This window comes from Chrysemys picta, chromosome 2, assembly GCF_011386835.1.
Source record: "Chrysemys picta bellii isolate R12L10 chromosome 2, ASM1138683v2, whole genome shotgun sequence".
NCBI lineage: Eukaryota > Metazoa > Chordata > Testudines > Emydidae > Chrysemys > Chrysemys picta.
The window spans coordinates 79965122-79986252 of record NC_088792.1 but is presented as its reverse complement, the minus strand read 5'-3'; the positions used below and the strand labels follow the sequence as shown (position 1 = coordinate 79986252).

Below are 21131 nucleotides of genomic sequence, written 5' to 3'. Positions count from 1 at the left end.
GTTTCTGTCACGATTCCAGGTGACTTTAGTATTGATAGAAAGAATAATGCTGTAGATTGGGCAGAGTTGTCTCCATGTTCTATTAAATACTATGGAACCCCCATAAATACAGGAGAAACAGTTGTCCTCGAGGCGGCTATAGCCCTAGAGGTAGGAATTCAGACATATCCTGCAAGCTTCTGACTCCCGATATGGCCCCTTTGGATCCTGCACTACAAAGAGGATGTAAAGCCGGCTTAACTTGCCAGCTCAAGGTTCCTCTAGCAGCATAGAGCTGAGGTAGCTGACACTACTCTGCTTCCAGTGTCGTGTGTGGAGCTGGAGAAAGGACATGACTGGAGTGTTGTACCTTCTGGGAATCTCTGGATGGCATAACTGCCCTTTGGGATCAGTACAAATTGGAGCAGCCCTGAGACCCACTGTCCAGCCTCAGAATAATGGAGGTGAGAGGAGGATGGGGGTGGTAAAAGTGGCAGAAAGCCTCCTTTATGCATCTCTTGTCTCAGCTAGACCAGAGGGTGAAGCATCATATGTTAGTACATTGGTCATTTAATTGAAACTTTTGTGCTACAACTCCTGTTTCTCTTAAAATGTAATGCTTCATTGATATGTCCACAGTTCAGTTGTGAGTGGATTTCCTTATTGCCCCAGATGATCATCAGTGCCCCACATCTGCCTCTGACCATTAGGCAAAATGCTAATGGGAAAGCTTTCCTGGAGACATGCTTGCTGCTAAAGGAGCTGATCGCCAGACAGTGCTGCGGAAGAAGCAGATGCTGGCAAACCAGCATACAAATGAGTTCTCTGGTGAGGGTAGAGCAATTTGTACAGGTAAGTGGCTTCTGCAAATGTAATCTCTTGTTAGAAGAGGGCAGATAAAAGAGCGGATGGCTTATCTGGGCTGTGCACTGTGAGGTAATGGTGGAAGGCCTAACAATGCCATTAGGACTATTATACCAGCACTTCCTGTCTGCACTGACGTTGACCACATGCTGGCTATACAGGTGTTGCATGTGCCCCATTGGGAACATTTAGGTGCATGGTCTCGTGGTGGGTATGAGCTTGCCAGGGAGATCAAAAAGCAATTGACATACCAAATTTCACTAGCATAGACAGTGGCTTATGGCCAACTCCTCATACTCGGTGCAAAATCAGAATAAAGGGGCCTTTTGCAGGGGAACTATAGCAGATTTGAGGAGGGAATAAAATCCTTTTTACCCCCATTCACTCCCAAACTGCCAGCAGGACATGACTCCCACGCTGTTCTCCCTGTGATCAGTTTTGGCCATTTCTATGTAGACATTTCTCTACTGCTTACATCCTGATCCACTCCCAAACCAGCACCCAGGCTGTTGCAAACGGCCGTTGTGGTGCTCTACAGTACACAAGGATACAGAATTGATTGTGGCCATTCATGCGGTGAAACAATACAGGCTCTACTGCATGATGACGCTGCTGCTGGAAAGATTTCTCTTTGAATCTGTCAACTCAATGCGGTGTATGGAAGAAACTTGAAACAAAACATCAACAGTGACAGCAGCACACAGTTTCCCAAATTGGAGAAAAGTGAGCCTAGAGAGTGGACAGCTGCAGCTTTCTGGAAAGAGTTTCTCAAGCCCTCTGTTGCCTTGTTGTTTAATTCACTTCAGCGTGGCCAAGAGAAGTTCTAAGAGGTTTGGGGGAGGAAACCAATCTGTCCTGGGGAGTAACACTTTCTGGCAGATGCCAGTTGTGTTCAGTTTTGTGGCTATGTTCCAGGTGGTGCTTTGTTGTGATATAGGTGGGAATCTGTAGTAGCTCCACAGGACCAATAGTTATTCCAAACTTAGACCAGTTTGATTGAGAGCAGAATTTGGTCCTTCCCTCCTCCCACTCCTGGCCTATGTTGCCTCCTAGCCAGGGAGACAGTGTGGTCTGGTGTGTGGGGTACTGGACTGGAAGCCCAGGACCTGGGTTCTATTCCTGGTTCTGGCACTGACCTCTTGCATGACCTTGGGCAAGTCACTTCACTGCTCTGTGCCTCAGTTTTCCCTTTGCTCCCTGTTCCTATCTTTCCTATTTAACTTGTAAGCTCTTCAAGGCAGGGACTGTCCCTCACTGTGTTTGTGCCTTTGCCTTGAAGCATAAGCCTTCAATTCCATGTGGGCCTGTAGGCACTACCATAATAATAATAATAGCCCCAGGCTGAGGTTTGCACATTATACAGTGGCCAAGTTTCTCACCCTATATAGTGCCGTCAAGAGTTAATTTGCCAGCTACTTGAAACAAGTTCATTGTAACTGGAAAATGGTTAAAAATGGCAGCATGGGGCAATATAAAGCTCTTTGCTATTCAGAAAAACTGACCATAAAACTCTCAGGTTCTTTCTGGGCTTAGCCCAAGTTTCCTCAAAGGCCGTCCATCACCACACCATGATGGGTGTCTGCCCCTCCCCCCCCCCTTCTATGGAGACCACCTGGGGCAACCAATGTAAAGCAATAGAAGCAAAGCCAGTCAGGGAAATATAACCATTTATCACTGCTAAGATTCTTTCTGGGGGAGTCCATAGAGTTTAATACATGAATTATTCACACTCATGTCTTCACCAACAGGGAGTTGGCTATAGTTACGATGAAATGTGCCCACATTTTTTGCTACTGTGATTTCTCCTCTCCTCTCCCCCCCCCCCCCCCCCCCCGGATCGGCTTTTGCTAAGCTTTAGTTCCTTCGTTGTCATTAATGCATGTGCTCTTCTCTCCTGCCCCCGCCCCCCATTCTGGACACATGAAAAGAGCTTTATTGTGGAAGCAGTTGATAATTAGTCAGGATAACCATGTCTGGCTTAGCAACAGGAATTCTGCTGGAAATTATTCCAATCCAGCAGGTACAGAAGTTCATGTGTTGAATTTAAATTGGTGGCATCTGTTGGTTTCATACTATGCCTGACTACATATCACTAGAACACATCAGCTCTGCCTTCAATTAGTAGAGCTGTGCTTCAATGGGCGTGGCAGTTAATCTACCGTAGATGCCTGTACCAGAATGTTAATCAGGTGCTCTAGGGATTACAGTGCACAAAGGTGGACCTTTTTTGTGGGGCTATTAGCATGAAATGTTAGAGCTGCACAGTCTACAGCTGGGCCCAAAGTTCAGGTGCGGTAAAACTTGTCTGCCTTGCATGTGAGGATTGAGCTACGTTTTGGCCTATGTGTTTGCCATACGTGTGTGTTATGGATGAGAGAGGGAGAACCTAATAGGAGCTAAAATTACTTACCAGCTGGAAGGGAAGGAGTAGCCTGCAGCAGTCCGTGTCAAATGGCCACCTTAGGGAGGCAACTGTATTCCTCTCCTAGATTTAAAGGATCAGAAGAGAGCTGAAAAAAGCTCTTTAAAGGAGTTCAGTGGTGACCAGGCAGCCCCAGAGAAGGAAGAGGAAGGATAATCTAGTGGTTGGGACACAAGGCTCTGACTCTGGAAACCCTGTTCTGTGTATCTGTATCTCAGTTCCCTTCCTCTGTGACATTGGGCAAATCACTGAGCCTCTCTGGTCTCTGTTTCCCATCTGTAAAATGGTGATCATAGCACTCCCGTTGCTCCCCGGTTATTGTGAGGATAAATAGATCAAAGATTATGAGGTGCTCAGGCAGTATGGTTATGGGAGGCATATAAATAGTTAAGATGGAGAAAATAGTTCCAGTAGAAAGCTCTGAATTCCCAACTCTCTGATGGGCAAGGATCTGTAGAGAAAGCTCTGAGAGATTGTTCAGAGATGGCTAATGTCTTCCTATCCCCGTGACATTTTCTGTAGTAAACATCTAGGTGATTTTTGAATGCCAGCTAGTTTTTGTACTTAAAATGTACCGTAGGCATTTCTATTGGGGGTGAAGAGAAAGCAGGACTGATCCCCAAAGAGCAGATTGGGGTGGAGGGCATGTCTCTCCCTTCTGTCCTTGCAGATTCACTGGAAATGCACTTGTCTAAGGAGGGGCTTATGAAATGGAGAGATGTGTGAAGGAAAATCCCGTAGTTGAAGCTGTAATTGGTATCCCAGGCAGTAGCCAGGGCAGGGACAGCCACTGACTAAGCTGAACTCAGCAGCACGTGTGTCAGGCACCTACTGGTGCCAAAAAGTGTCCTCACGAGCCCCGAGTACTGCTAGGAGCATGCTTGAGGAGAGGGGGTGTTTGTGTTAGGGAAGTGGAGCGATGATAAAGGATTCTGTTACAAATGACTTGTTCCATGTCATCACTGTGATGTTTGGGAAACCAAAATGGAAAAAAGGATGCGATTCCTGCCCCTCTCCCAGCTCCCTGGGCTGCTAGTGCAGAGACAGGCTGTAAGTGCCACAGCCTGTACTGATAAATCAAGTTTGTAGGATTGCAGAGAGCAACCAGGCAAAGATTGGTGCCTACCCTAGCCATGACTTCTGCTCCTTCAGCTCAGGCTGTAATACTATTTTCAATGCAGTGCCTCTTCCTTTCGTTTGGCTGTCCTGTATGCCCTCAGCTTTGGGAAGTAACCCATGTGGCAAGTTCTGCTAATGCAGTCACTGCTGATTTGGAGAGTGGTGGTTGTAGGGACAAGGAAGAATGCAGGTTAAATCAATGTCCTCCTGAAGGATATTGGGACTGTCCCCTTGTCCCTTAAATAATTAAACCAAGCAAGAGACAGGCATGAATTTCTCTGTGGCTGCTCCCCATTCCACTGTAAGCACGGCAGAAATCACTGCTACCCAAAGAGTTGCTTCTAGGATTTAGGAAGCTCTAGTCAAATGGACCAAGTATCTCACTGCTGTGACGTCAGTGCTTTTGAAGGCCTCTTCTCATGGCTGTTCTAGATGAAATCTGCATCTCCGGATAAGCCTTGTTGCAGCCCTGGATCAATGTTTCATTTTCAGGCTGTGCTTACTGGAGTTCCTTAATATGATGGTGTTTCAAGGGGCATGCACTGAGCCCGCTGCTGTTGCTCTGATGTCTGCTCTGATGTCACAGCAGGGACCAGGGAAAGTCAAGAGAACTCAACAAAGCCATAGGACATGCTTGACGTTTACTATCAAAGCAGAATTACAGAAGCTACGCAGCCGGCTTCATGCAACGTTGTAAAGTGTTGCTATTGGTACGGGCATTAATTTTGCTTCGGAGCTGGGCGAGTCTGTCGCAAAATGATTCACGATGTTGCTCGCTGAGGCTTTTCCATTCCGTTCACGTACATTGTCTCACTATTAGCCAAATGTGAAATAGCAAGAAGCCTGTCAAACACCATCCCCTCAGTCTCAAAAAGGAGTTCTCCAGCTGTCATGTAATAAAGCCTCCATTTTTGGAGTGGGATGAGATTGGGGTGTGTGTGTGGGGCTGTTAGAGAGGGCTTGCCATAAATAAGTAATGGTATAAAACCCATAGTCAGTAGCAAGCTGACTCGCTCCCTCTAAAGGCAGCAGGATAAACCAAAATTTGACTGGATTCCATCTCTTGCTGCCACTGATGTCCGTGGGAATGGCAGGCACTCAGTGCCTCAGGCTTTGGCCCATTATTTAAGTGATGTTTAATGTCAGGCTTCGGTGTAGCTTTCCTTCCCCCGTTACAGATCTGTCTGTGTGAATGTGTCAAAAATTCACAAATCGCTTCTCTGCGTATTGTCAATGTTGTTCCTGTCCAGACTTCACATTTTCACAAAGAACAAGGCAGAGAGAAACCTAACCAGCCTCCCTCGAGTGCCTATGCTAAATCGCTCTGCCTCTGACTTCCCGCCTTAGGCTGAGGCCAGCAAACCCACAGTTTCAAAACAAAGGACTTAGAAGGGCAGGCTCATCCGTAGGACACATTGCCATGCTCTGACCCCGCCCTGGCAGAGATAAAATGCAGCACATCAAAGAGAGATGGGGCATACTCTTGGGCTTTATTTAAGCAGAGTTGGTCTCAGCCATATTACCTAGGAGTGTGTTTATAATGGACTAAGCAGCGCACGCCTGCTGCCCTCTAGTGATCTAGTAGTGTCCCCGTATCCCATGGCGGCAGGCTCGACTTGAATTTTTGTTCTGTACTTGAAAGATGACTGACGTAGTTGGGGAATAGAGACCATAGCTGCGAAAGGACCAGGGTAACTATATAAGGGAAGGAAGCAACTCTAACCCCCTCTATGGGGCACAATACCAAAGAAGTCTTAAAGAATGAATAGGAAGATAAGATCTTCAGTGCTTGCGCTTTAAACTCTAGGTTAAGGCAAAGAACAGCAAGTGGAAGTGACAACACTGGTTGAATGAGGTGGAAAGGAGGAACCACCCCCAGAACTTTTCGATCTGTATCTTGATCTTCTGTTTGCAATCCTGACCACTACATTTAGCGTTTATTTTTGTAAGGTAGAGACGGTGCCTGTTTCAGTGCCTATGGGCACACAAAACCGAAGAGAAACATCTGAAAATTACAGCTCAGGTTGCTTCAAGTTATCAAAGGCAAACTCACAACATTGCCACCCCTAAACCCTACCAAAAAGGAGATTAATTACAAAAGTAATCAAAACCACAGCCCCTACACTAAGCAGAGTTTTGAACTCTAGAAAAGAGAAGTGCTAGAGCCTCCGTGAAGAGCATTAGTGAGTTCACTATTGCTAGGGTTACCATATTTTGTGCCTCCAAATGGAGGACACTTCACGGCCCCCGGCCCCGCCCCCAGCCCCGCCCACACCCTGCCCAACCCCGCCCCCTCCCCAAAGTCTCCGCCCCCTCCCCTGCTTCCCGCGAATATTTGATTCGCGGGAAGCCTGAAGCAGGTAAGGGGGGTGTGGGGGGAGGAGGCGCGGCCCAGGCTGGCCCCCCGGCGTTTCCAGCCTGGGTCAGCTCGGGCCCTGGGGTGCCGGCCCCGGCCGACCACCCCCGGCCCGCCCAGCACTGCCGGCCCCCGGCGGCCCGGCGCACCCCCCGGCTCGGCTCCCCGCGGGCCCGGCTGACCCGGCTCCCCGCCGGCCCGGCTGACCCGGCTCCGCGCCGGCCGGGGTCCCCGCGGGCCTGGCTGACCCGGCTCCCCCCCGGCCCGGCTGACCTCCCGATTTTCCCGGACATGCCCGGCTTTTGGGGATTTCCCCCCGGACGGGGATTTGAGCCCCCAAAAGCCGGACATGTCCGGGAAAATCCGGACATATGGTAACCCTACTATTGCAATTGATTTTATGTAGAAGGTGCTCAGATACTGCAGTGATGGGCAACAGTATAACTGCCTAAGGCTTGGTCTACACTACCCCCCTAATTCGAACTAAGGTACGCAACTTCAGCTACGTGAATAACGTAGCTGAAGTTCGAAGTACCTTAGTTCGAACTTACCTTGGTCCACACTCGGCAGGCAGGCTCCCCCGTCGACTCCGCGGTACTCCTCTCGCCGAGCTGGAGTACCGCAGTCGACGGCGAGCACTTCCGGGTTCGACTTATCGCGTCCAGACTAGACGCGATAAGTCGAACCCAGAAGTTCGATTGCCAGCCGCCGAACTAGCGGGTAAGTGTAGCCAAGGCCTAAGACAGAAACGAAACAAACCAAACCCATCTGCTCAGAAAAAGGCCTGTATAACTAGACCTTGCAGCATCCCCAGAAGCAGAGCAAACTCTGTCAAACTAAAAGGGGAGCAAATTCCCCGAAAGTGAGGAGGGGATTGATTACCCATGCACCCAGCCAGTGCTGTTTGCAGAGGGTCTCCTATTGCTGCAGTTTTCTGACTTTCTTCCATGTGTGACAGTAATTGGATGTCTCTCTCCTGGGCTCATTGCGAGTGGATTTAAATTCAGCACAAAGTGTAATTTGCTCTTGGATTGCAGCCCACACAACTGTTCTCTGCTAAGCTGAAAACAGATCATGGACTGTGCTTTGACGTGATTCCATTGACCCACGCCAGGCAGCTCCCTGAGGACTTGAGTGACGCATTGGCTATGCGGTGTTAGGTCTATTCACCTATCAGTCTGTTCATGGCTGTGAGCCAGGGGAGGGCAGAATCACAAAGTTTAGGGTTAAAAGCAACAGAGGGTCCTGTGGCACCTTTGAGACTAACAGAAGTACTGGGAGCATAAGCTTTCATGGGTAAGAACCTCACTTCTTCAGATGCAAGACTTCATGACTTGCATCTGAAGAAGTGAGGTTCTTACCCACGAAAGCTTATGCTCCCAGTACTTCTGTTAGTCTCAAAGGTGCCACAGGACCCTCTGTTGCTTTTTACAGATTCAGACTAACACGGCTACCCCTCTGAAAGTTTAGGGTTGCAATTGAAGGAACCTGTAGGATGACTGCTCCCCAAGCCAGCAGTGACAACACTCTAAGCTAAATTTTGACCCCCCCATTACACTAACCTGGTCATCAAAATTTAACCCGTTGAATCGTGCTTCTTGGGAAGCTTCATGTTCTGTGCACATAGCTCATTTGAAATGTATAGCGAGGCGGGTGGGCAGACTGGCTCAGGGACTCTGTAATGGGAGTTGGAGACTTTCACCTCCAGGGCTTTAGTTCAAATCCAGCCTTGGCTGGTCATTGGCTGATGAAAGCTCTGTGAAATGAGTTGTCCCAATCCAATTCCTAGGATACCTGTGCCCATATCACCAAATCACTAGTGAGAATAATTGGCAGCCTCTGCAGAAAAGTCACGGGCTGAATAGGCATTGGAGATGCCCGGAGAGCTGGTGCCCTGCTATTTGTGTGTGGATCCTTTAAGAGCATGCTACATATAGCTCGCGCTCTCTCTGTAACTCTATGTAGGGATAATTCTGAAAGCAGCAGCGCCCCATAGTGTGCAGGTTCTGGAAGTGCGGGTGATGCTGCAGTCAGGGCAGAGGCATGGTCATGCATGCCCTGAGAGGCTGTGGACCAGGTGGAAGAAACAAGTCAGAAAAGAAGAGCTAACAGATTCTGGAAACTAATGAATTAGAGCAATAAAGCTGCTTCCCTGTGAGTAACTCTGAAGTGCCCTGTTCTGAGTCAGTCGACTTCTCTTCCCGTCTTTCCCACCCTACTGTGCTGAGCTACACCCAGCCCAGCCTATTGTTACTGACTGTACACAGTACGTTGGAAAAAGAACAAGAGTACTTGTGGCACCTTAGAGACTAACAAATTTATTAGAGCATAAGCTTTCGTGGGCTGCAGCCCACTTCCACTTGGGATGCATATAGAGTGGAACATATATTGAGATATATATACACACATACAGAGAGCATGAACAGGTGGGAGTTGTCTTACCAACTCTGAGAGGCCAATTAAGTAAAAGGAAAAAAAATGTTGTCAACAAGTCAGGCTCCACCAAGGAAATTATGGTGGGATCCCTCAGTTTGCTTGTAGCTTAGAAATCTGGCATCAGGACTAGGACTTACCCCCACCTCCTCCAAATAAATAATGTTTTAGAAGCCTGAACTGTTCCTAGTGGCAGGCTGAGATACTGGCCGGATGCATCCCTGGCTGCCCTGAGGCAGCTAACAGCCAGGAGCAGTGTAAAGATGAACTGAGACAATCCCTGAGTGCAGCAGGCTGTAGTCCTACCAGGAGTACATTTTCATCTATCATGCTCAATTTTTTTTACATCCCCTATAGTGATAGGTAACCTGCTCTTGGGCTGCTCCTGTCTTCTCAGGGAATGGAATGTACATTTTGTTGTTACTTCCCGTTCTAGTTACTATCCCCTTTCCAGGCTTCTGCAGCCTCAGTGCCTATGGCCGGGTGTGCTCTGAGTTAAACTCCTTGGCTCTTAAATGCTGTTGTCTATGGCACAAGGTTTTATGAAAGGCGGGGGATGCTAAGAGTGTCAGTCTAGCTAACTTTGCCAAGGTGATAAACAAAAAGAAATGAACAGGGACAGAAATGGACTCTCCTGCTTTTAGCATTCTGTAAAATTCATGGGTGTAGATCTGGCACGGGTTGGAAGGGATGCAATGATTCTGTGCTGCTCCTGTGTTAAAATGGCAGAAGGCTGCATACAGTAACTTTATTGGGGCATTACTAGGAGCAGAATCAAACTGTTAAAGATCCACATCAGTTTCACTCATGCTAGTGAAGTGGTGTGTCCTGGAGCACAGAGGCAATGCTCTGGGCGTAATATACACTGGCTTTTAGAGCAACTGGAAACTCCTTGGGGCTTCTCATCCCTTGCATTGTCCTTCTAGTAGCAACTATCAACATGGAGAGTGTCTACTGGACACTGTAAGGCCTGATCAATGCTGCAGTTCACACATCCTGACCGTCTATCAAGAACCAACTCTTAAATGCTTGTTTAAAAACAGTTTCTGGGTGATACTTACATCAGCTTGTTCATGATATTAAAACAGCCTTTAAACATTCTCTCCAACCACAGGGTTAGGACTGAATGTGCAGAAGTGAGAGACTGAGTTGAACCAGGTTGTTCCAAAGGCCAGTGCGTTAGAAACTCACATCCCAGCTTTGTACAAAGACTAACAAACGTGCTAGGCCCGTGCCAGCCAAGTACAAATGACACTTTCCTGAGCCAGTGGGGAGTCCACCCCTGGGACGAAGGGGAGCACAGAGCGATTGCTAGGGTCATCTCATGACCAGGACTCCACAGGCAAAGCGCTAACAGTGCAGTCTAAGCTGCTCTGCCCATACCCTCTGCCTGGCTAGTATTGCCCCTGGTTTGGCTAGCTGTAGGACCCCTCCAGGAGGGCTAATTGTGCACCCATTGAGCAGCTGCAACTGCTCTTCCCACCAGCTGAAGAATTTTCATTAATAGCGTTCTGTAGCCTGAGCTACGCTGTCTCAGCCAGGGCTGAATCTACCCCGTGTCTCCCTGGCAGGACTGAAATAAACCCCAATGAATCACAGGAGCAGGCTAGAGAAGCTCTGAAAAAGCCGTTTATTAACAAAGGGATGAAAAAATACATGGTTCTGTAGAAAGGACTTTAAGTAAATTAATTCCAAGTTCAAAAATATGTATTTAATTACAATCTGTGTCTTTCTCAGAGACCTGAATTCTGGTAAACAAGGCCCCCTTTGTAGGTGGCCAAGCTATAGCTTGGGAGCTCACTGCAAATAGCCCATTAAGTTTCTCTGAAGAAAAAAGTGCAGCCCAAAGCTCTGTGCCAGGAAATTCAAGCTTCTCCACGCACGACAGCCATGTTCTCCCTAAGCTGAAGCTATGAAGTAATGCGGGAAGTAAATCGCTGTCACGGTTTCACTTGGAACAGAAATCTGCTACGGCTTCAGTATCAACACTACAGCCTGCCCTCTTCCCACAGCCAAGGTGCAGTCCTCTGAGCTCTCTGTATGTGGATCCTCCTTTGATGCTAATGAGTAGTTGGACAGGAGTGTTTAACAGGCCCACAGTCTACAGCATGTGGTTTAACACAAGCCCTGTTCCTGCAGGCATTTCCTGCCACATGCAGCGCTTGCTTCCCTGAGCAGTTCAGCAAACATTAGGCCCCACCGTAAGTGCTTGCAGCATCAGACCCATGCTTTGTAACAGGTATGCATGTAACAGGGTGTGCACCAGCACTAGTGTCAAACCCAGTGCAGAAGAAGCTGAAGGGAGAAGCCCCAAACGAGCATATTAAATTCATGGACATTCTGTATTTTCACATCAGTAACTGGTCAGCAAAAGGAGGACAAGGCTTGGAACATGAAAATGCATTTTTCCCCTCACTGATGCTCTAGGGTTTAATTCTGCTATCAACACCTCCTGGGACGTGCTGAGCACAGTAGGAACTAAGGGGACTCGCCCTTTTTTGGTGGTGGTTGTATCTGCCACCTGGCGAGAGACTGGGAAGACCTTAGTGCGACTTACACTATGTCTACACTGCACACCTTACAACGGCGCAGCTGTGTCCCTAACAGTGTGCCATTGTAGCTGCTCTCTGTGGCCAAGAGAGAGCTCTCCTAATGACAAAATAAAACCACCTCTAACGAGGGGCGGTAGCTTCATCAGCGGGAGAGTCTCCTGCCGACAAAGCGGTGTCCACACGGGTGCTTTTTGTCATTAAAACTTTTGTCATTCAAGGCGGTGTTTTTTCACACCCCGAGCAACAAAAGTTTTAATGAAAGTGCCAATGTAGACATAGCCTAAGAGAAAAGTGGGTTTTTCCCCCCTAAAAATAGCCTTTAACAGAGTTTTATTTATTTTGTGTTGGCAGATGTTTTTACAGCTGAAATATACTGCATGTCTAAGTGTGCACCTCTCTGCTTCAGTAACCAGTGGCCCAGATGCATGAAGCATTCCAGTTAGCTGATTTCTCTAGGAAGACATGGAAATGTCACTTCACTCAGTGGGCAGAGAGCCACATCATTGACATAACAACCAGTGAGAAAAGCCCACTGAAAATAACAAATGCTAATATTTTTCTTTACAGTGTTTGAAAGTCTGTTTTGGGGAAAAAGGGAATAAATGGGGGTGGGAAAGAGGAGGGTGCTACGACCAAAAAGAGGTGGGTGTGGATTTAAAAATAGAAAGAAAACCTTTTAATATTTTTACTTTGTGGAGATCTAAGATTGTTTTTACTAGAAACTACACCACAGCTTGTTTCCTTCCTTCATCCCACCCAGCTTCATGGGCAAGTTAGTAAATGGAGAATCCAACACACACCTCTAGGTAATTTGGTTTTTTTTTTTTTAATCTATTGATGAATGAAAATTTATTTAACTAAAGGAAAATTAAGGACCATCGACTAAGCTTTTGCACAGTGTCTAATACTTCTGGGTGCTTCAATGCTTGAGATGTATTAAAAAGGACATGATTTTCATAAAGTACTGCACACCTGGCCTCTGAGAATCAGGCTTCTTTAAGGCATCTCAGGTTGGCTCCCAAAATCACTAGTTCCTACTGAAAATCATTTTGCTTCTCACTAGTCTAGCTCAAGATTGTGGCTTGTCATTCCAATCTCCCTCCATCTCCTACCACCACTCTCACTGTTTCTATTAATTCAGGTAGGACTGGCAGGGACGTCTTACATTCGCTAACGGTTTTTAGCACTTCCCTGTTGTTGGGAAAGATTTCTGCTCCACTCAATTAGTTTTTCAGTTCTACTTTCTCCATGCTGGAGCTCTTTGCTGGTGGTGCGCTGCTAGCAGCAGCGTGTCAGAGTCCAAGGCCAGAAGGGACGATTGAGAACCCCCGGACTAGATGATCACAAACTTTTGTACTGGTGACCCCTTTCACACAGCAAGCCTCTGAGTGCGACCCTCCCCCCTTCGATATATTAAAAAAGTGTTTTAAATTTATATTTCACACTATTCTAAATGCTGGAGGTGAAGCAGGGTTTGGGGGTTGAGGTTGACAGTTTGTGACCCCTAGTTTGAGAATCTCTGATCTAGTCTGACCTCCAGTACAACCCAGGCCCTCGAACTTCCCCCACTATAATTCCTAGAGCAGATCTTTCAGAAAACTATCCAACCTTGATTTAAAAATCATCAGTGATAGAGAATCCATGCTGGCCCTATGTAAATGGTTCCAATGGCTAACTAGTCTCATAAAAAATTTATACTGTGTAAGTCCAGTCTAAATTTGTCTAGTATCTGAAGCTAGAGGCCCCTTCTTCAGGTTTATCTCCAAAATCCTCCAAAACGGAACACTGTACTTACAGGGGCTGGCTCGATACAGATCACACAACTTTCTAACAACATGGCAGGAGTGTTGCGGAGTATCTGGGGGCAGTGGTGTTAATACTCCTTAGTGGAGCGAATTCACAACAGCCAAAGCCTAAAGTCCAAGTTCCGGCTTTTCAGGAGTGCTGAGCGCCCACACCTCCATTGACAGTTGATGGGAAAATTAGACCTCAGGTACCCGGCAGGAACGAGTATCGGTGCTGAAGGCACCAGCAGAAATACTTTGCAGGGCTGGTTTACAGTTCTGCTCAGGATTTCCAAATGCTCACAAGCTTTTCCTCAGTCCACGGGGGATATTGCTGTGAGCTTGTGGCTCTTCCATAAGATCTTGCACCCTTAATTGTACATATAAACAAGCTATACAGAGACTTATTTACATAATCCATAGACCTGCCGGGGGTTTGGTTTGATGACACAGACATAGCACTTTTGTACGGTGCTTAGACGATTTAATGTAGTTCTCTAAGGCACCGTCCCACTCAGCAAAAGTGTGGAGTAACAACACAGGCACCTTGCTGGAGGGGGAAGGGTAGAGTGTTCTGAAAAAGCCACTTAATCAGACTCTTACATGCTGTGACGTCCCCAGTGCAGATGGATGCCTTGGTAACCCTGCAGTCTCCAAGTGCTGGAACAGTACTTGTAATACTGAGCTTGTCCAAACTGGAAAGAACACACTCAAAAGCAAATAATCCGCTCTTCATTTGCAAAGGCTTTGGCCTCTTCTTGGTTGATCAGGTTTCCATTTAAGCTAACGGGGAGGGAGAGGAAACAAAAATGAAGAATTTTTGCTTATTTTGCATTTTTTGGTAATTTCATGTCTTCTGCTTTTTTAAGCTTTTGGAGTGACAATCAAAGTTTCCTAGACCTCTGTGTGCTACTCACTGGGCACAAACCCCAAATGGGGCTCCCCCCAACTAGGTCACACTGTAGTTCTGATGAGACACGGGGGGCAAGATTTTTCAAAAAGTGGTGCCTAAATTAGTTTCTCTCTAGGCACTCTAATGTGCTGAGCACCCAACAGCTCCCACGTAAGTGAATCAGAGCTGGTTGGGTGCTTGGTGCTCTTGAGAACCCAAGCCCCTTATAATAGAGGTCGAAGGCTAACTTTAGGCAGCCAGCATTAGATGTTTTAGCTTTATGCTAGTCAAGGTGACTCTGCAGTTGGAGTAAGACAATCCCCTACTGCTTTGAACTGCCCAGAAGGTGAACAGTAGGTTTGATTCTATTATGGCAGTATGAAAGGAGGGATCCAGCTGACTAAGGTTCCCCAGGTGCGGGAATCTTGTGTAACCAGATGAATAGAGACTTGTTCACACTTTCGCCCTCATTATTCCTTCTCCTCCTGAGCAGGGCAAAATATACTAAGGGCAACTTAATTTGCTGAGATGTTTCCTTTAGTAATTTTTTTTATTAGTGATATTGCTTTAGGTCAACATTTTCAATTGCTGCTGCCTAAAGTTATGCCCCTGTATATAAATAGCCTGGTTTTCAGAAGGGCTGAGCACTCAATCCTACCACCACTCAGCACCTCTGAGAAACAAACCACTTTTATTTAGAAACCTAAATACAGACTTGGGAACCTTCCTGTGGTTTGAAAATATTAGAGGGGGTGGGTGGGTGACTGCAGCTCTGTAACAGAAAACCTCCCCCATGCCTGCTGCAGTGGAACACAGGTGGTGACTGACAAGCTTTCAAAGCAGGAACATCGTGGCCTGGCACTTAAGAAAAATACATTTTGTTTAAAAAAAAAAAAAAAATGTATGTTGTACACAATCAGGGCCTGAAAGCAGTAGCGCTAAAAATAGCCCAATTCTACTGGCTATTCCACTCCTAGGAGCTGGCAGAAGGAACTGTCTTTGGCTTTGTGTGTCAAAACACAAGTGGCTTGTGATGCCTACCTAATCTAAAACAAGCAAATCTTGCAAAAAGTTAATCTCCTTGTAGCTTAGCACCTTGACTGTGCATGGAGTGCTGTCTGAAAAAAGAAAATCAAAGCACAAATTCTGTGAACCAAATTATTAATGTTAATTAAATGCAGCCATCACCTGCTTGTCTGGCTTTGGCTCGTTGGTAGCAGAAACATGATGAGAAGAAAGCTTGAAAATAATACTCCGATCAAACAGAACTCAGGCTACAAAATTAGGCCGTAATTCATGAAACACTTATGCATATGCTTTGCTTTCTCCAGGAAAGCGATCAGATTGAAGCCAAAGGGACTGCTCACGTGAGCAAAGCAGAGTGGAAGTGGTGGAAGGAGCGGGTCCTTCAAAATCTGAATCCCACAGGCTGGAGATACAACATCCCCTCCTAAAATTTGCTCTAAACCAGCGGTTCTCAACCAGGAGTCTGGGGCTCACTGGGGCTAAGGGCAGAAAGCACAAGCAACTTCGCTTCACGGGACCCCGGGCAATTGCCCTGCTATCTACCCCGTAATGCCAGCCTTGGCTTTTAATCTACGGGATATGCAGAAAAACAGTTGTGGCACAAGTGGGCCGTGGAATTTTTATAGCATTTGGTTGGGGTTGGGGGGGGAGGGGAGGGGCCTCAGAAAGAAAAAGGTCGAGACCCCCTGCTCTAAATTCTGATTTACTGCAAGAGTCACATGGTCAAAGCATTTCAAAGGAAAGTGTTACAAAGCAACCCTCCAAAAAGTGGGATCTTACCAGATTTCTTTAATGGTTGTGTTCTCCTGGAGAGCTTCGCTGAGGTATTTGGCCCCTTTGGCTGTAATCTGATTCTGTATAAGCCTAAAAATAAAGCACCATGTCAAACAAACTGTTTAGCTCTGACTTGTAGCATCCCCTCTCTTGCACACTTGGGATATTTGATGCAGAAATCAACAGTGGGAGGTAAGCTCTGCTTGATACTGATGAGCAGGGTTAACTGTTTGCCAAGAAGAGGTGGTTTCTGATTACCATCTGCATGGATGGCATGCCAGCATCAGACAATCTCCCCACAGCTGTGCTACTACCAGCAAAACCAAGAGTCTTAGAGCCTCTTGATTTTAAAGTGTTTGCATGTGTGTTTCAGGGTTAGTGAGCTGAATTATGCAATTGATGATACATCTGCTGTCTGGTAAGTGGGAGCTGATTACTATCAGTGTGGAATTATGAACACTGGATCTGTTGATACATTAAAAGTTCTTTACGCTGTTGCTTTAGTCCATCATAATTATATTTTCTACTTAACAAGGACTCTTCATGGAGTAGCAGACCAATTCTGTGCATAAATCCTGGGGCAGGCAGGGTGTTTTTAGTGGTCACTATTTGCCATGTGAGCAATCCAAATGAAATTCTAAATGATAGTCTCTTGAGTATCAGGCCAGCAAGGATTGGGATCTCTTTGGAGACACTGCACCAAACAGCCCTAGTGTCAGCAAATGCAACGCCCAATGAAGTCAACAGGAGTTGCCACTGCTTATGCCAGGGATGAAATAAGGTCAATATATTCCACCTCATGTGGGCAGGGGGGGAAAGTGTGCACCATGTATTGTTCACAGGTGACCCTTCCAGTAAATTAGTTATGAGCTACAGGTATTAATTCCAAATGGAGTTCTGTCTAGTCTATGGTTTTATTATGAAGAAATATAGCTGCAGTAATATATAGGTAAGATGATCACTCACTAGACATAAACCACACTTGATATAAGAGTTGAAATTGAAAGATACAAAAGACATAAGAATAGAAACGGAGACAGCCTGGGATCCTCATGAACTGCTCTAGAGTAGAACTGTTGTCTCCAATTCAAAAACTACCCCCTGCTGAAATATTGTAAAAATACTCAGCCAAGGTGACCACCACCCCACCTTGTAGCTTGTCATGATATGCCACACACTCTATAAGCTCCTGGGATTGGCTGAGATTCAGGACTCAGCTAGAAAAACAAATTAATTCTCAAAAATCTCTCTCAGTGGGGAGAAAAGGAAGAATTGCCTTGAAGAACTTTCTGAACTTGGCCAACAAATTGAAAGGTTGAGTGTTTTCAGCTACTGGAACAATAGTTGGCTCAGTCTCAAGTACAAATATCTACCCTGGTCAATTTGCCATTTCAAAGCATCAGGTAGCTTAACCAAGAAAGCCAGGATATAAACTTGTCCACTGGCAGCAGCACCCATGCTTTGCTGAGCCACTGGGCCAGCTCTGGCCCAAAGGGTGCTGTGCTCCCACTATTTTAAGGCAGATTTATAATAAACTATGGCCAAAATGTTCAAATGTAGTTGCTTAAAAGCTAAGCACCCTAAATCAAGGCCCCTTTTTGCTTTCAGAGGTGCTTATTGCCCGGAGCGTCCACTCTTTGCAATAGGTGCTCAGAATGTTTACTGAGGCATCTAAAGGCAGATTCAGGTGCCCAACTTTATGCAAGTTTTTTCAAAAGTTTAAAACAAAAAAAGCAAAGCAGAAGCTCGTTTCACTTGTCCCGACCACGTCCAGGCATTGCAGAGATGGCTCGCTGGGACCTGCATAGACTTGGAAGTTGAAGATTTTATGTGGTGGCTGACAAAGAGCCACGCTTGTCTAAATGTAATTAACTCACCATAAATGCGCTAGCTTCTTGTTGACTCTCAGCATCTCTGCAAAGCTCTCTGCAGCATCGTCATCTATCGCATTTTTAGTCAACCTAATTAGACAGAGTGTTTGTTCAGAAACTCTCTTTCACATTTTGACATTTGCTACTCAATTATTTAAGTGCTGGCAGTGCACTCAGCTTTGGACAAGCCACAAACAGTTCCTGTCCTGAGCAGCTTCCGAAGACTGGACACAAAACCCCCCTAGACAGAAGGTAGGAGCAGCAAAGAGACTGCCTACTTGATTTTTATTAACAATGGGGTGGTGACACGGGTTAGGTGTGGGCCTTGCAGAATGGGACAGGGATGTGTATGAGAGGGTAGATACAATGCACTGGAAGACACGGACAGGTCCAGACATGGGAGTAGCATTGGAGAAGCCATGAAGGCTGTGGGAACAAACAAACAAAAAAAAAACTTGTCTCACATAACAAAAGTGATAGGAGATGAGACTCAGGTCTACACTTAAAAAGCTGCAGAGGCATAGCTGCACTGCTGTAGCACTCCACTGAAGACACTATTATGCCAGCAGGAGGGCAGTTAATCCACCACCATGAGAGGCGGTAGCTATATCAACACAAGAAGCCCTCCAGTCAACACAGCGCTACCTGCACTTGGGGTTAGGTTGGTGTAACGATATTGCTCAGGGGTGGGTGAGCAACGCAGTTATACTGATGAAAGTTTGAAGTGTAGACCTAGCCTAAAGATACGTCTATACGTCAAGCTGGGGGTGTGATTCCCAGCTCGAGGAGACATTCCTGCACCGGTTAGATAAGAGCTAGCACTCCAACGCAGCTCTGGAAAAGACCTGTCATAAAGCACACATAATCGTCCTTTACCTTCACACCCATTCTAAAGTGAAATGTTTACTTTCTCATTGGGAAATAATGATAAGTTGCAGCTTTCCTTTGCAACCCATTAACAATGAGTAAGAGGGCAGATATTTCCATAGAATGAACGGATACTGATTACCAAAATATTTTCACGGTGTTGTTGTGCTTCAAAGCTTCGGCAATGCTTTTGCCTCCCTCTGGCGTGATGCCATTGAATGCAAGACTGGGAAATGAGAGAGGAATATATAAAAATAGCCAACATCTCCATTTTACAAAAAGCCTGAATTGTCTTTTAATCAATCCTAATACATAGCATAGAGAGAGTGATTTACATGTTCAAAAGGCTCCACAAACTGTAACTAATTAAGACTTTACAAGCGGAAGCATTTTAACTACATGCTTCTGTTACTGTCGTACAGTCTGGGTCCAACTCTGCCCTCAGTTACACAGGTCACAAGGTTTGGCATCAGAGAGTTGTACTTATGAGACTGACAGCAGAATTGTGACTGGTGGCTTTGAGTGCCAGGGCAGAAAATGTTTTTGGCACCAGTGCCATCCCCACCAGTAGCTAATCCAAAAAAAAAAAAAAAAAACCCCAAACCACCAGGGACCCAGACAGCCATAAAGCTGCAAGTCTGTCACGGATTCCATGACTTTCCAGGACCTCCAGGACTTCTGCAGCAGCTAGTGCATCTGGCCTGGGGCCACCTGAGCAGTTCGGGCAGCCCCTGGGCCAGCTGCACCGGCCACTGCTGGGGCAGTCTCGGGCCACACCGCTCGCCTCTCCCAGCACCAGTGAGGGTCCTGAGCCACGCGCCACCACTCCCCCAGCTGCAGCATGGGTCCCAGGCCACATGCCACCCTCTCCTCCCCCAGCACCCAAGACGCCCTCCCACCCCAGAGCACCTGCAGTGCCCCCAGGCCGTCCAATACCCCAGAGCCCTCAAGATTTAGTCGGGTATATAGTACAAGTCATGGACAGGTCACGAGCCGTGAATTTTTGTTTACTGCCCGTGACCTGTCCATGACTTTTACTAAAAATACCCACGACTAAAACGTAGCCTTACATTCACACAGTTTTCAGTGCAGATTATAGGGTTTTTAAATCTTTCCCTCTATCTTCAGCTAGACATTGGTAAGAGGATCTGCCTAATACTAAGCTCCAAGTTTCAGGTCTTTAAAAAGCAGTTTTTCTAAGTCCCTCTAGAAGCCAAACATGAGCTGGCAGTATTGCAGAGATGACTAGTGAGATTAGGCCTTGTGCTAGCTAGCTGCCCAGGACTGGGCAACCACTTACCGTATATACTCGATCATAAGCCGGTTCATTCATAAGATGACCCCCCCCCAAGATGGATAAGTAAAAATGGAAAAAAATTTCTGACCCATTTATAAGCCAACCCTATAATTCAGGGGTCAGCAAACTTTGGCTCCTGGGCCATCAGGATAAGCCGCTGGTGGGCCGAGATGGTTTGTTTACCTCGAGCATCCGCAGGCAAGGAGGTAAACGTAAGTAAACAAAGTTTCCCGGCATGCCAGTTGCTTACCCTGATGGGCTGGGACAGTAACTGGTGGGGAAATGTTATTTGGGGGGGGAGAAGCTGGGAGTCAGGTGAGTAACCCCTGTGACCACCCCCCACGTGACCCCACCCTTGGCCCGGGACCCCCACACTCTCCCCATCCCTTCCCACCTTATCTGGGGATGACCGGAGGAGGATGTCTCTGACCTGGCTGGAGCTGCTCTGGCAGGCTGGACAGCACAGCCGCAGCTTGCTCCGGCGGGCCAGACCGGGCGCTGTGGCCGCAGCATGTTCCAGCGAGCTGGGCCGGGTGGTGCGGTCGCAGCGTGCTCCAGTGCCCGGGTGGCGTGGTCACAGCCTGCTCTGGGGGGTGGGGCCGAGCGGCATGGCTGCAGCCTGCCAGCCCTGGAACTACAGCTGCTTCGGAGGCTGGGGGGAGAGCAGCGTGGGCAGAAGCGGAGAGACTCTGGCCCCGCCTCCTCCCTTCTGTCTCTGCTGCCTCTCCTTGCTCCTCTGTTGGGGGGAGGGTTGTGTCCCACTTCTCCCTCTCTATACCTGTTTATAAGCCGACCCCCTTCTCTGGGGCTTCCCTTTTTTACTAAAAAATTCGGCTTATGAACGAGTGTATACGGTAATTCTCATACGAGTGGTCAAAATAGGGCAGTTGGGGGA

The 21131-nt window shown here is 47.0% G+C and overlaps 1 protein-coding gene across 2 annotated transcripts; it reads right to left on the bottom strand.

The window, feature by feature from the left end:
* Positions 1 to 10784: 10784 nt before the first annotated feature.
* On the bottom strand, positions 10785 to 20882 carry NOD1 (nucleotide binding oligomerization domain containing 1). Of its 2 annotated transcripts, none has more exons than XM_065583578.1 (5): positions 20631 to 20882; positions 19082 to 19165; positions 18079 to 18162; positions 16208 to 16291; positions 10785 to 14292 (listed from the first exon to the last, which is right to left on the bottom strand). In XM_065583578.1, the coding sequence occupies exons 1-5, from the start codon at positions 20747 to 20749 to the stop codon at positions 14220 to 14222; spliced, it is 444 nt and encodes a 147-aa protein (XP_065439650.1). In that variant the 5' UTR covers positions 20750 to 20882; the 3' UTR covers positions 10785 to 14219. The 2 variants fall into 2 exon arrangements, with proteins under 2 accessions (XP_065439650.1, XP_065439651.1); XM_065583579.1 differs by having other exon boundaries at positions 20667 to 20881.
* Positions 20883 to 21131: the final 249 nt, after the last annotated feature.

What these genes read in the sequence shown, in the direction of transcription:
- NOD1 (XM_065583578.1), bottom strand. Translation starts at nt 20,749, where the DNA reads ATGCTGCGGCCACAGCGCCCGGTCTGGCCCGCCGGAGCAAGCTGCGGC. An exon ending in TCCGGTCATCCCCAGATAAG is followed by an intron (nt 19,166 to 20,630) that starts GTGGGAAGGGAT and finishes CTCATTTCCCAG; the next exon opens with TCTTGCATTCAATGGCATCA. An exon ending in AACACCGTGAAAATATTTTG is followed by an intron (nt 18,163 to 19,081) that starts GTAATCAGTATC and finishes CTGTCTAATTAG; the next exon opens with GTTGACTAAAAATGCGATAG.